Source organism: Nesoenas mayeri, assembly GCF_963082525.1.
Source record: "Nesoenas mayeri genome assembly, chromosome: 1".
Classification (NCBI taxonomy): domain Eukaryota; kingdom Metazoa; phylum Chordata; class Aves; order Columbiformes; family Columbidae; genus Nesoenas; species Nesoenas mayeri.
Genome location: NC_137541.1, coordinates 65,388,578 through 65,402,412, shown reverse-complemented (window position 1 = coordinate 65,402,412; position 13,835 = coordinate 65,388,578). Strand labels below are relative to the sequence as shown.

Sequence of the window (13,835 nt, the reverse complement as noted above, 5' to 3'; positions counted from 1 at the left end):
TCTCAACTGTAACACTGGAACACATTGATAAAATAGAGCATTGGGATGTTTGTCATTGCATCCTATGATGCATTTGGTTTTTTTTTTAAGGAAAAGGTATGTTTCCATACAAGAGTTTTCACTAGGAATAGGGTAGGAACATGAGATCCAGCCTGGCCTCGCTGTCGACAGTACAAGTCAGTGTTAAAGCGTAAGTAGCTTCCCTCCATGCACCTCAAGAGAGTTATGGGGAAGGAGAGATGTGCATTTTCTGTCATATATTGGCAGATATCTTCATAAGGGATTGATGTTTTAAAGTCATATTCGAATAAACATTTTGAGAGAAAAGAGCGTACCTTTATAAGCTTCTGTCTTTTAGTCTTCTGTTACAGAAAACTGCAGGTAGGTGGAGAAAAGATGTTTTTATAAAATCTCAAAATGGATTAGCCACCTGCCACACTAGAACTACGAAGAACAGTGAGCTGTTTGTGGGGTGTTTATCTTGAGGGCTGTTGGGTGGAGAGGATATTGTGGTTAACTTTTCAGTTTGTGAAAGAACCTTTAAAAACAGCTCTAAAAAATGTACAATCTCTTTGTAAACAAAACAAAAATAAAATGTTGTGTTTTTTTTTTTTATTAAGACTATATCCATATAAAGTTTGTGTTTTGCCAAATGAGCCTTTTAGCCTCAGTGCCAGGAGGTATGTGGCATCAATGAGAGGTTAAATTACTCAGTGAGAACACTCACCTTTATTTTTGTATACTGCCCATGGTTCTGTGATTGGTCTGTTCCATATGGTAAATTCAGATTAATTTTCAGTAGAAAAATGAATCCAGTCCTCTGGAAATATTTTATTTTCTCCAAATGTCTCAGTAGAACATAAAATTCTCTAAAGGTCTGTCTTTTTTAGGGCTTATAGTGGCATTTTGAAACTAGATTAGACTCTCTCAGGTAAAAGCCAGTGAGGAGGTGGCTCAGATTTAGTGAGGAATGTGCGAGTGGGAGGTGATTGTCTCTACAAGACTTGTTAACACCAGCTACATTGCGACCTGTGCTGACACCTGCAAACATTAAGCTCAGCTCACAGAACTGAGTTCACTGTGTTTATGCATTTAATACTAAGTGTGAGAGGTCATGGAAGAACAGTTGAACTGATTCCTGACCTGAGGAGGCCGTGGAAGCAGGACACGTGTCCTGCAGTGGGTTTATAACCCCAGTGAGAGCCCAAGAGGCTCTGCGCAAAGCCAGGTGTGTGTACCTCTGCTGCATGGTGTAGTCACGTAATATGGCCAAGTTGTACAGATTACTGGGAGCTGTTGTGTTCATAAAGAATTCACTCTCAGGTCTTCTACAGACCATACAGGATATTACTGCAATTTGTATACAAAGGTGAAGAGTCAACTCTAACATAGTTAATAACAACGATAAACGTCAAAAATAGATAATTAAGTCTTGTGAACAACCACTGCGGTCAAAGTCAGTCAGTAAACATGGCTTTTAAGTCTTAGTTACAGACTATGCTATCAGGAAAACAGCTTAACTCTTATTTGTGTTTTCATGATGTGTTTGCAAGGTCATAATAGAATGTCACAGAACGGATCCTTTTTAAAATGTATTCATTTCAGGTACTTGGAGACTTCACATCTACGGTATGATAAAAGCAACATTTCACTTTGCATTCCTGATATAAGTTTGTCTGCATTTCTCAATTAACTTTAAATTTTGAGTGCTGACATACATAGAATTACTTCAACATCATCTTTAAAAAGTAGCTGGCTCTTGTTAGAAACCATAGCAAGCTCTAAACACCTATTTCAGGACTGATATTGTGTCTATTCCTTTTGCTGCCGTTAATGTTGTCACACCAACACAGAATAAAAGTTTGTAATTTTACCATTTCAGAGAAATTAGGGCTTGGATTTAACACAGGGGAGATTGTACCTTCTGATCAAACTGAATGGAGTGTTAACTGAATGGAGTATGGCTTGGTTCACTGATCTAAATCAACAGTTCAGCCATGGTTTTAGCAGGTGGCAGGTAGGTGGGAAGAATCACTCAGTCTCAGGAAGAGAGTAGAGCACTGTTTCTTCTAGGCATCACTTCCTAAACCTGAGTGAAAATCACCAGTGTCATAATACCCTGATTGCTACTGTACAGTGGAGATGATGATAAAAATGAGAACAAAATGTGTGTGCAACCCAAGTCCCGTTGATTCAAGCTCCTGAGTCAGTTCTGACTGGCATTGTGGACTTCTGAAAATTTCAGTGATTTCTCTAAGCTGTAAGTTGAGAATATTCTTAAAGCTAAGACTTTGATCTAATTACAGAATCCAACATTTTTAAAAAGGCTTAAGAAGAAATTTAAATATTATGTCATTTATTGTGTTTGTTCTAGTAGTCATTTGAGCTACCAATGTTCTAGTTTTTCTTAGAAATTTGAAATTCTACATGCTTAATGTAGGGCTACACATATTAGAACAGAGTCACGGAGTATTATTTACTGCTACTGCAAAATTCTGCAAAGACAAGTCAGTGATTCCCAACACAATTTTTCATATATGGTTCTTAGAGTGGAGAAATGTGTTATGTATGGTACCCAGCTGAAAAGAGGTACCTGTTGTACCTGTACCGAGCTTATTTTGCTAAAGTTTCGTGGGATATTGGACGGTACCTGCAGGCCAAGTTAGCAAGCCCATTGTTATACGAGGGGCCAGCAGTTGCCTGAGCTGGACAGTAAGATTTTACTTGCCATGCATAATTAAAGACATGGCAGTCTGTTACTGTGAAAGCAGTTAGGTTAACCCAGGGTTAAGACAACACTGTCCAAGACACTGAAGTCAGAAGGGGCGTCAGCACCACAGTAGCTGTTTGCCTGGTCGTTTCCATGTGCAGAGAAAATCTTGAACTGACTTTGTTGAAGTTGGCATCACCTGACTCCCAGAGCCCTCAATTCTTGTCAGTGTGGGAGGATGCCATACATAAGCTGAGCTGACATGAATAAACAAGTGCAGTGTTCTGCCAGGAATAGTGCTAAGGTGATGATTGTGTGTCCTGCCAGCCTTTGAAAATATTCTTGAATGTGTTTGCTGTGGTTTCCTAGGCAGGGACCTCACACAAATAAAACCAGGAATGCAATTTACCCCAAACCGTAAGCTAATATAGAGTTCAAAGAGAATAATCAATCAGAAAATGGAAAGCATTCTGCGGATAAATTTCTGTTTGCAGATGTTCTCTTTTCACTTAATACTGTGCTGTAGGCATCTGGACTATCTCAAATATTTTGCAACACAACTGTTGAGAGTATGTGCGTTTGCTGGTGAGGGAGATTTTCAGTTTCCCTTCAAGAATGAACGAAAATGACTCTTAGCTTTAATATTAGAAATATCCAGAGAAGAACATACATACTCAATCTATAAATCTGTGTGTTTTTAAAAAAAAAGAAGACAAAACCTGATCCACCTGCTAAACTTTTTATTACAAACACTAGCAATCCTATAAATCATACTTGGGTAGTACCTGGTACTCTAATATCACCTCAGAATATACTCCGTGCCCCACTTGCTGGGTGAGAGGTCAGGAATGTGATTTTAATAACGTATGTGTAAGTGAGAAGGCTCCAGACATAGAGGTGGCAGTGGGATTGCAGTGCTGATGGGGAGAGCAAGGCATTTCTTTTCCTCACTGGCAAGTGCTTATTGCTCAGTGTAAAAGGAGGCAGACAAAACAGCAAAGGATATTGTGGGTGTAACGTACTGTAAATGTAGAGCCTTAGAGGCAACTTTTCCGTTAGCAAATCGAAATAAAATGGAGTTAGAATAACAAATTAAAATTAAATGCTGCTCAGAATACCATAAGCATAGTGAATACCTAAATTCTTTCCCTAGCCGGAGTGTCCAAGTCATCTTTTCACTTTGTGTCTCTGCTAGCCTATGCTGTGCAGAGGGACCAAGAAATTCATTGATCACCCTGTTTCCTCTGTGTGACTGGTGTCTTGTAATGGATTCAGCTAACAGGAACCAAATCTGATACTGCCAAATAAGATTAGCAGCCAAGCTGGCAGATTTGAGCTCTGTCTGAATGGCGAGCAGATAGGGGTCAGTGGGTTTCTTTTGGTATCTTGAGCAGGTTGGCGGTGTTGGATTTCGTATTCCACAATAATCTTTGAGATTAGCCCATGCTCTGTGGTGACCTTTTTCTTCTCATCAAATTTATATTCAGATAGCTCTGGTTCCTTCTCCCATTGCTTTTGTCTTGTGAGCTCCATGTTTCATTTGTGTAAGAGAAACACAGAAGGAAAAGCAAAAGCTCTTCCTCATGCAGTTTTGAAGTCTGAGGATACCATAGAATTCCCGAAGTGTGTTTCTAAACTTACTGAGGTCATTGGAGCTCTAAGTATGTTTATGTGTCCAAATTGTACCCACAATACCCTGTATTGTGTCTGTTGTTCCATTTTAATATAAAACTGCATCCTGCTGAAAACGCATGTCACATTTAAACTCTTACGTTGCTATTTAAGCCAAAATATTCTTAGCCATCCTAAGGTAACCCTCTTTCCATGTTTTGATCTGGAGTATCCGCAAAGACCTCTGCTTTCATTACCTCCGTGTTGAGGTAACATTCTCACTGAAACCTAGAATATAAGTTGACTGTTTGGTACTATGAATCAATGTTTGAATCTCTGAACTTTAGCAAAGTTTCAAATAAAGGGGTTAGTTTTCCTGCATAAGAGAGAACTTGTCAACAACACACTGTATTGGCTTCTACTTTGATGAAAAAAATTCCAGACTTGTATCTTACAAGACTGAGTTAAGTCAGAAGTATGGTTTGAGATTTTCCAAGAAGGAGCATTGGTCTTGTATAATTTGGGAATAAAACATTTGATTGTTTTTAGTGCTTAGTTTCCTACCTCTTGTGATAGGTGTCTTGTGATAGGTGTTTTATCACAAGCTTAGGTATCTTCGAGTCTTAAAGTAAGAGATGTTAGTTTGTTTTTAATGTCTGTTTTTAATCTGACAGCACTTAATCCCTTGTGGAAGCGTGGTTTAACTTTTCTAAAATTTCTCTCCGGTACTAAACAAACCCTGTTTCTGCATGTCTGAATATAGGTGGATGCATTACGGTTACGCCTGGAAGAGAAGGAGACCATGCTAAATAAGAAGACAAAGCAGATTCAGGAGATGGCAGAGGAGAAGGGAACTCAAGCAGGAGAGATCCATGACCTCAAGGACATGTTAGAGGTGAAGGAACGCAAAGTTAATGTTCTTCAGAAGAAGGTAAGATTGTAGAGGTCTAAGTCAGATACATATCTCTGGTACATCTCAATTTCTAAACCTGTCAAAAAGTCTGAACTACAGTTTACATTTTGGAGATTAATGATTGAGTCCCTTCATGTAACAGCAAGGTAGTGAATGATGAATTTCAGTTTGAAGTTTTAAAGAAAAAAACAGAAAGAATTCAAAACAAAGGTTGTTCCCTTTCCATGGTTGCGTGTGCTGCTTCTGCTTCCACTTCACTATTAACAATGACTGAACCATTTGTAGGAATGCACATTCAAAAAATCAGTCCTTTCATACCCACACCTTAACAAAGCCACGCTGATCTGAAGCACAGGGCACTAGTTAACTACGACTTCAGTAAGTGACTACATGAATGAGGGGTTGTATCAGTAACTAGGATGATTCCTCTGTCATTTACTGAGAAAAGTTTGGGAAGAACTTTGTATGACTTTCATTAGAAATGCTGTTTTATCATACATAATATTTCTTGAGAACTACTAGAATGGGATAACCAGGTTTCAGGCTATCCTGCATCTCTTTCTGGATAAGAAAATGTAGACCTTGTCAGTGAAACGGGGAGGTCTGGATAAGAAAGAGTAGACCCTGTCAGAGAAATCAGAGAGATTTCCCAAAGGGCATAGAGTCCAGTGAATGTCATTCTGGATGATCATTTGCAAATAGCACACAGTGTTTCCCACATGGCTGCTGCAAACAGTAATAAGGGAAAAATGCATGCATCACAATACATTTTAATTTACAGAATTTTTTTTCTCTGTATTTTTAGAGAAGCTGCTCTTGGAGCTTGTATTCAGTGTATTAGGCTGTGAATGTATTGTGGGTTTTTTTTTTCTAGATCTTTAAGCACTTCTATGGAATTCCTGTAATTTTAATAGTTCAGAATATTGATTAATTTCTGATGCCTGGCCAATGCCTTTTCTTCTAGTATACAGCTAGGAATCATGAGGGTTTAGGTCATGTTCAGTTCTATTACAGCAAACTTTGTGCAGGAATGGAAGATCAGCCACGGAGTTTAGCCATAAATAAGTCATTAAGAATTCTACAACAGAGCCCTAATTTCCAGTCTTCATAGTCTCATTTTTTGTCCGTTTATCTTTTTAGAAACACTTACAGATTTCTAATTTTGTGCTGTGCTTTCTCTTTGTTTTCAAAATTGGTCATGCTCACTCCAAGTGTCGATTGAGATCCCAGCTAAATGTTTAACCAAGAAATGGGGAATCTGACATTTGTGTAAATGTTCAATGTCATTGTGGTCATTTTCCTTCCATTTATTCTTACACCATTTTAACACGTTTTCTTATTTGTTCTACTTAACTATTTAGGGCGATCTTTCATTGGTTCATTTATGGGCAGGTGCTAAAGATTCTCTCTTTACTAATTTTTTATATGTGTTTTCTTGAGAACACTGTAATGAACAGTTTCAGCTTGTTTCTTTCTTTCAGACTGGAAAGTAAGGGCCCAGGCTTTTAGATGTAAAGGTTTTGAAGTCTTATTCTCCTAAATAGCTCAACAGAGGATAACAGTACCGTAATGAACTGCGATTTGACTTGTTATGTAAACCTGTCTCTGAGCTTCTTAAACAAAGAAACATATAACCTATCTATAGAAAAATCTCTCTCCTCATAGGCAGAGATTTGAATTTGCTTCAGTCTTTAAGTTGTTAAAACCATTTTCTTTAGCATGAACAGTTAAATTGTGAGGTTTTTAAATTCAAAGATGATTTTTTCTGTTTCTATAACTAGCAAACCTAGAATATTTTCATGGAGAATCCAGGTGACAATACTTTTATCTGATGTTTGTGGTGTCATATGGAATTCCTTTTTATTTTTTGTATGGCCTAGGTTAAATGGGCACAAATTCAGTCCTTGAAAGTTTTAGGATTCATGTCTTCAACTGAATTTTTTAGTTGATTCTGGAATTGAAGTCTAGGTCTGGGATTTTCTATAGATAGGGCTTTGTGTTTTCTTGTTCTTTGTAGCATTTTTCCACAGAAAAGCAAACCTTGAGAAAATGCCTAAGGAAGGACAGGCCTGATTTTTCTCGGTATACTGTGGGAGTTAGGAGAACTTGCATAAAATCTGTTTTAGGAGCTAGAGAAAATTCAGAAGTTCTTATTTTTATCTGATATTTCTGTAATTGAAACAAACATTATTTAAAATGCACCCATTACAATTGGGTCTCTGTTTGGAGTCACTGACGCCGACCACTGCATAGTTCATTTTATGAACCATTAAGATCATTGTATTGACTAAAGGTGGTGAACAAGAAAATATACCTTCTAATCATTCTAAAATCCAGATGAAGAAAGTATTGAAAATTTACTGGCCAAGCAGTAATAATTAAAGACACAGAAGAAGATTATGCGCAACAAAAATCTGAAAAATTAAAACTACAATTGACATCACTAATGATGCCCAGTTGGCACCAAAACACACATTCTAGGTTACGGAGGAAACCACATGGTTCAACATTTTAAATTCTGGAATCTTTCCAGTTCTAAGCTCCTACCGTGATGCTGCTTTGGTAGCACCTTTTTTTGAGACAATAGAAATAGGGCAAATGCTAGAAACGTGGAACCTACATAAATGAGTTTTAGCTCTATGTCTGAAAATTTGATGCAAAAGTTTACTTTTATAGAGCTTCAGGATTTTTTTATTTTATTTTATTGAAAATAAATCTTGCATAAAATCTCATTTTAAGTTGTTAGAACTCCAGACAAGGGGTGAATGTCAGAGAATTAAATAGGGACCATGATGGGCAAACTCGAAAACTGAACCTACTTCATTATTCTCTTTGCCTCATCTGTCTGTCTGTGCTGGTATACCAGGATAAAAAGGAATAGACAAAAATTCAATACTTTGCAATCAAAGCATTTTAGAGAAATAGAAGTTGGGACAAAAAAAGGCAGTAAATCAATCACCCCTTGCTTTGGACGGAGGTCGTGTTTTGTCTTGGGGAGAGGAGGTTAACACTCCCTTCAATGTGCAGAGCAGCTGCAGGCAAATAAAATGCAAGTTTTAGTGTCTGAACATAGCAGTGTTTTTTGGCAGCTCCCCATGCACTATCTGATAATTGACCTATGATAAAGTAAAGGAGGAACACAGGTTTTTTTTTTCCCCTGTGGTTGTGCTGATGTTACTTGTTTAGCTCATATTTAGGAAGACTTCAAATGCAATTTTCCTGCTCTTTTGAATAAGAAGTGTTGCTTTTCTCCAGAGGAAATAAATGCCCTCTGCACTTCAGAAAGCTCAGAAATCAAAACAAATATCTCATGCTTAATGATAAGAAATACTGTGTGGCAGGAGAGAGGAACTGCAAGTGGAATTTATAACTCAGTTTAAAGTCAGTAGTGATCGTATTTACTGCAACAGCAGTGTTGATTTTGTATTTGTAACTTTTAGATTGCAGTGTTTGTACTTTAAGGATTATTTTCTTTCCATTCCCTCATCTGTGAAGTAGATTCACCTCCTCAGGCAGCTCTTCTGCTCCAAACCTGAAGAGATGAGAGAGCACAGAGAAGGAACTACATTTTCAAACATTTAATTCAATTTACAGTAGTTTCATCTTCCCTGGTGTGACCTTGAACTCTCCTGCTGAATGAATGAATACATGATTTTCTTAAGAATTAATACAAGGCAGGATGGACTTTTAGATATCCCTTTGAGATTCTCTGCAATGAAATTTGGTGCTTAAAAATCCTATAGTATTAACACTGGAGGTGATGGCCCATTCAAATCTGCAGCATGTCTCCGAGTTCCTGGTTGTGCGAACTATACAGAAAAGAGCAAAGTAAGACTGTCCCAATAAAGATAGTCCTCGTGTACATTTACAAAGTGGGTGAGCATATGCCTTCTTATTTAAGACTGAATAATTTTTTGCCTCTGTAATATACCTGTGAGTGAGCTTGTTCTCTGCTTTTTTCATGCACATGCTTTTTTCATGAACATTTAAGGAGGAGCACTGTACAGTGCTCCAGGATCATATACTTTACTCATCAGCCCAACTCGCTGCAGGGAGGAAGGAGGAAGATATGCTGGGCTTTCTACTCAGCTGGGACAGATGAAGTCGCTACTTTTCTTCAGGAACTCTATGGCTTAACACACAGTGTAAATACCAGAGTATTTCTGTAAATATCTCTCTCTGTCATAAAAAGCCATATTTGTGCTCCTTTTACTCCAGATGTCAAGGCATGCCACTGAACTGGTCTCAAACCCAGTTCATAGATTTCAGACACCATAAAAAAAGACCTAAAGTCCCCACGGGGTTTTGCCATCGTCTTTATTAAACCTGACAGACGTGACCTCAAAGATGTGTCCTGGAAGGTCATGGGGGGCTTGGCTCTCCGTGTCCCTGAAGGGTTATTAGACCTCTTGTGCTACTGCCTTTTCTTTAATTCAAGCCTTTCTGTTATAGACTTGATAACTACCACTAAACATAACAACAAAGTTGAAGATTATAACTTTTAGAAATTTCCGGAAGCTGTTCTGTCCCATTTGATACCCTGTGCCTCCAAGTTGCTAGAGTCCCTTCTCTTTTCAGGCGTATCCTCTCAGAATTGCTTTCCCATGTCAGATACAGGCATTGTGTTCAGTTAGAGTAATAATAGGAAAAAATTAGATAAGCTTTTAATCCTTGATCTCTATGAAAATACCACTAGATAAAATCTTGTGGTAGAAATGAAAGTGCCAAAGAAGACTGGAGAGGCTTCGTTGTGTGAGTTCAAATTCAGCATAATTATCCTGTGAGATTTTTTCATTTCTACTATTCAAGAATAGTTGTTTACATTTCCACATAGGAAAATGAGAACACAACATAGAATTTATTTTCATATTACAGTTAGCCTTGACCACTCTGAAAACCCTTCCATTTTGACTTTCCACTTCACTGAGAATCCATTGAGACTTTTTAGAGCAATTGCAGCCCAGCTCAGATGGCATGGTGTATCTTGTTTTTCTTTTATAAATGGACAGCTAATAAGACATTATTAGGGCAGGGGAATATACTTCCGTTTCTTCATACCACTTTTCAGCTCCTTGCGAGTTTAGTTTTAAAGGTGCTGATCACTATACAGAGCTTGGAGTTTATTACACCAACTTTGGGTTCAGTGTCAGCAAGTTCCCTTCCTCCTCAGGAGAGGTTTTAGCTCATGGATTTGGTCTTTTTTGATTCTTTCTGAACCGTACACAAACATACATTTTTCTAATTTGGAAGATGGATCCTAAAAGGTCCACAAGCTTATCTTCGGACAGTCTTTTCAATGACAGGTAGGCCATAGTTTACAGGTGCTGGTAGAGGTTACGATGTGTTTTCCAGGGACTGACCCAAGGATTATCCTTTTCATCTTCTTGCCTGATCCAGATCAGTCACGGCAGATAGCTTGAAGTGCACTCCAGCATTCTGCTTGTAAGGGCTTTCGGCTTCCAAAAGAGTACTCATGTCACAGCTCTAAGTTGGCTGACGTTATAGCCTTCACTAATGAGTTCATAGCATATAGTAAACAGTACATGACCTCTTGCATTAATTGGTAAAATTCCCTTTTGTCTGTTAGATACTTCATACTTAGTTATTAAAAGTAAATAAGTCACCTCCTGGGCATTCGTAACACTATAGTGAAGAGTTTGAATTGCTTTATAATATAATTATAGATATATTATTTTATAATAATATATATTATTATATATAATATTGTATTATATATATAATTTATAATATAATGTAATTGCTTTTAAAACCAGAAATCCAAGATTTAGTACAGTTGTCTTAAGCAGAGACTTCTACTTCTGAAGAACACTAAGATGTTTTTGCACTGAACATCAATAGAGAAAGCATGAGACTTTCTATTCCTAAAGGTCAATGCTTTTATAGTTTTATGGCAAGCTGTTTTCACAGAGTCATGCAAGGGTTGAGGTTGGAAGATACCACCTTGTCCATGCACTCTGCTTGAGCTGGGCCACCTACAGCCAGTTGCCTAGGACACTGACCAGCCAGCTTGTGAATAGGGCTGCGGAAGAACCACCTCTGTTAAACTTCAGGGCAGTGAAATCTATGAGTGAATTTACTTATAGGTGCCTAACATGGACTTGATGATTGTTTAGTAAATTGTGTGGTACATCTAAATTAGTGGAGGAGGCATAAGCTTAATTTGAAAAATTGATTTTACACCAAACAAATGTTATGCTATTACAGTAATTTTTAGTGCATAGTTATGGCTACCAATGCAGCAGCTATGTTAGAGGAACCTACTGGATTCAACATAGATTTTTTTTTTTATGCCTGTCTGTATTATAAATCAGAACTTATAAATGGAGAATATGCTGCTTTATTTTATATAACCCCCTCTTTTCCTTGGAGTATTTTGTGAAACCACAATAAAAACAAAAACATCTGGATTATATGTACCTATATTCCCAGATGTATGATAATATTATTTTTTAAAAATCAAACATTGTTCTGATGTGTGCAAAAGATAGCAAGCCAATTTCTTATTTTGAGATCTAATAATGCAAGGAACATTCACTTTATATTGATGTTATTAAAGAATCTTGCCTGTTGCCTTTAGTAACTAAAGTACTTTATTTTTTTCTTATGAAGTTATGAATATCAACTCCTCTTTTTAGAAAAGTAGATTCAAATGTAGAAAGAAAACAGGACTGTGAGGTTAACAGTATTCATTCTGTAGTTCAGCTATTGTAGCTGGCTAATGTAGGATTTTCAACTGATACACATTGCTGTAATAGTGTCACGTAAGATTGATAGCAATAGCAACATTACAAGAAAACTCCATTGGAGTTTCTGGTAATATCTGTGCTCCAGCGTTCCAAAAAAAATGAAACCACAGTTCAGCAAAGCTGTCATATACGGAGTCATATACGGACAGAAGGAATCTTTTCTTTTTTAGTATCCCTTAAAGAGGAGCAGTCATTTTAATATTATGTCCTTCTTGTGCCTTGAGATAACCTCTTAATTGGCAAGACAGAACATTACTCATAGGTAGTGGGACTGACAAGTTCTGGTTTCTTGAAGGGATCTGGGAAAACAGCCAACTGTGGGGCCTCTTGGCTTCGTTATAAATTAAACGTGTAGTTCCTCTGGCAAGATAAAGCTAATAAGCTTTGTTGGTCTATTCACTGTCATACTAGAGAAATACAAAGTTCCCTATGATTGAAGAGGCAGGAAAAGCAAGGGCGTATGCCATTTTTGAGGTCGCTTACGTCAGTCTTCCTCACATGGCTTTTCATTGCTCTCTGGGTTGCAAGACTTCACAATTTCCAACGCTTTGGTCACCAGGCGTCCTCTGGGGGGATTGTCTGAGCTGTGTCTGGAACAGACATTAGCAGTCGCATTAGCCAACTTAGGGATCTTCACTAGAATAAGGAAGGGGTAATTTTTCAGTTTAAATCAATAATATCCTGGATTCAAGAGTGAATTTTGAATCCACTAGGCTAGACAGTCTTCTAAGCTGGGTCTCTGCACAATATTCTACAGTCATTAGGACTGTCGTAAACCACAAGTATATGAATAGTTTTCAAACCAGTGAAAACTCTCCGGCAGGGGAATTGGACTAGATGATCTTTGAGGTCCCTTCCAATCCCTAACATTCTGTGATTCTGTGATTTCACTTATCCAAAGGATAAGAAAAATCGTCCGTGTGGAGTAGGGTCACCAGGAGAAACCGAGATCACCTTGTCCCAGAATACTGTGCATTTGGTAATTAGGATGCTCCTCTGCATGATGAAGGGCTTATGTGCCTTCTGGCAAAGATGGGTAGAGCACAGTTTTAAACACAGAACTTCTGGATAAAGGGAACCACTCCCTGTCCCTTCCCACCTTTATTTTCAGTAGAGACTGGAGTGTCGATCTGCCCCAAACAGTCTGTGCTATAAAATGGGAAAGAATATAACCAAATGATGGTATTAATTCAATATATTGGGTTCTTATGTTCATATATTTTTTTTTTATTATAGGCCATGAAAGAGTTCTGAGAGTTTGATATTTTGTCACTTCTCAGTGTTCTCAACCTATTCTGTAAGAGCAGTGGTAGCTAAATATTGAATACACACACAAGAATACACACACTCTCTCTTTCTCTCTTGTTTTTTAGTATTTACCATATGACTTCCAAATCCCTTCCTATTCCTCTCTCCATATCCTTTCTAGGATATTGAAACAGGACAATCACAATTGACTGGGCATGTTTTGCACTGGAATTAGAGGCATCCCTCCTTTCCAGAGCTCTCCCCTCTGGTTTTGGACAAAGTAGTGCAGTGTCTGAATCCAAATCTCATTTAGAATCTTTGTTCAAGTTGTACAGCCTTCTGCTTGAGTGATCCTAAATGATAATGTAAATGGAGTTTAATTTGCTGTGAGGATTTTGTTCATAGTCAAAATTAAATCCTATGTTCCCATCCTATGTGTTGGTCTTTTCTACTCCCTGATTTCCATTCTTGGGTATCTCAGTGCTGTGATAAGTTAAGCCTTTCCTTTTTTCATGTCTGTTTTTGCCACCCTTTTTTCTGTATCGAGAGTGTGATATATAGCACTGTACTATGTATCTAAGCAGGG

General features: G+C 37.8%; 1 protein-coding gene across 1 annotated transcript in view; it reads left to right on the top strand.

Moving 5' to 3' along the window:
• Positions 1-13,835, top strand: part of ERC1 (ELKS/RAB6-interacting/CAST family member 1) — a gene marked incomplete at its 3' end in the record, with an annotated part of 287,360 nt that overhangs the window by 88,739 nt on the left and 184,786 nt on the right. The window contains exon 8 of the mRNA XM_080356661.1: positions 5,085-5,252. Within this exon, the coding sequence (XP_080212787.1) occupies positions 5,085-5,252 (168 nt within the window). The remainder of the gene's footprint in view (positions 1-5,084; positions 5,253-13,835) is intronic.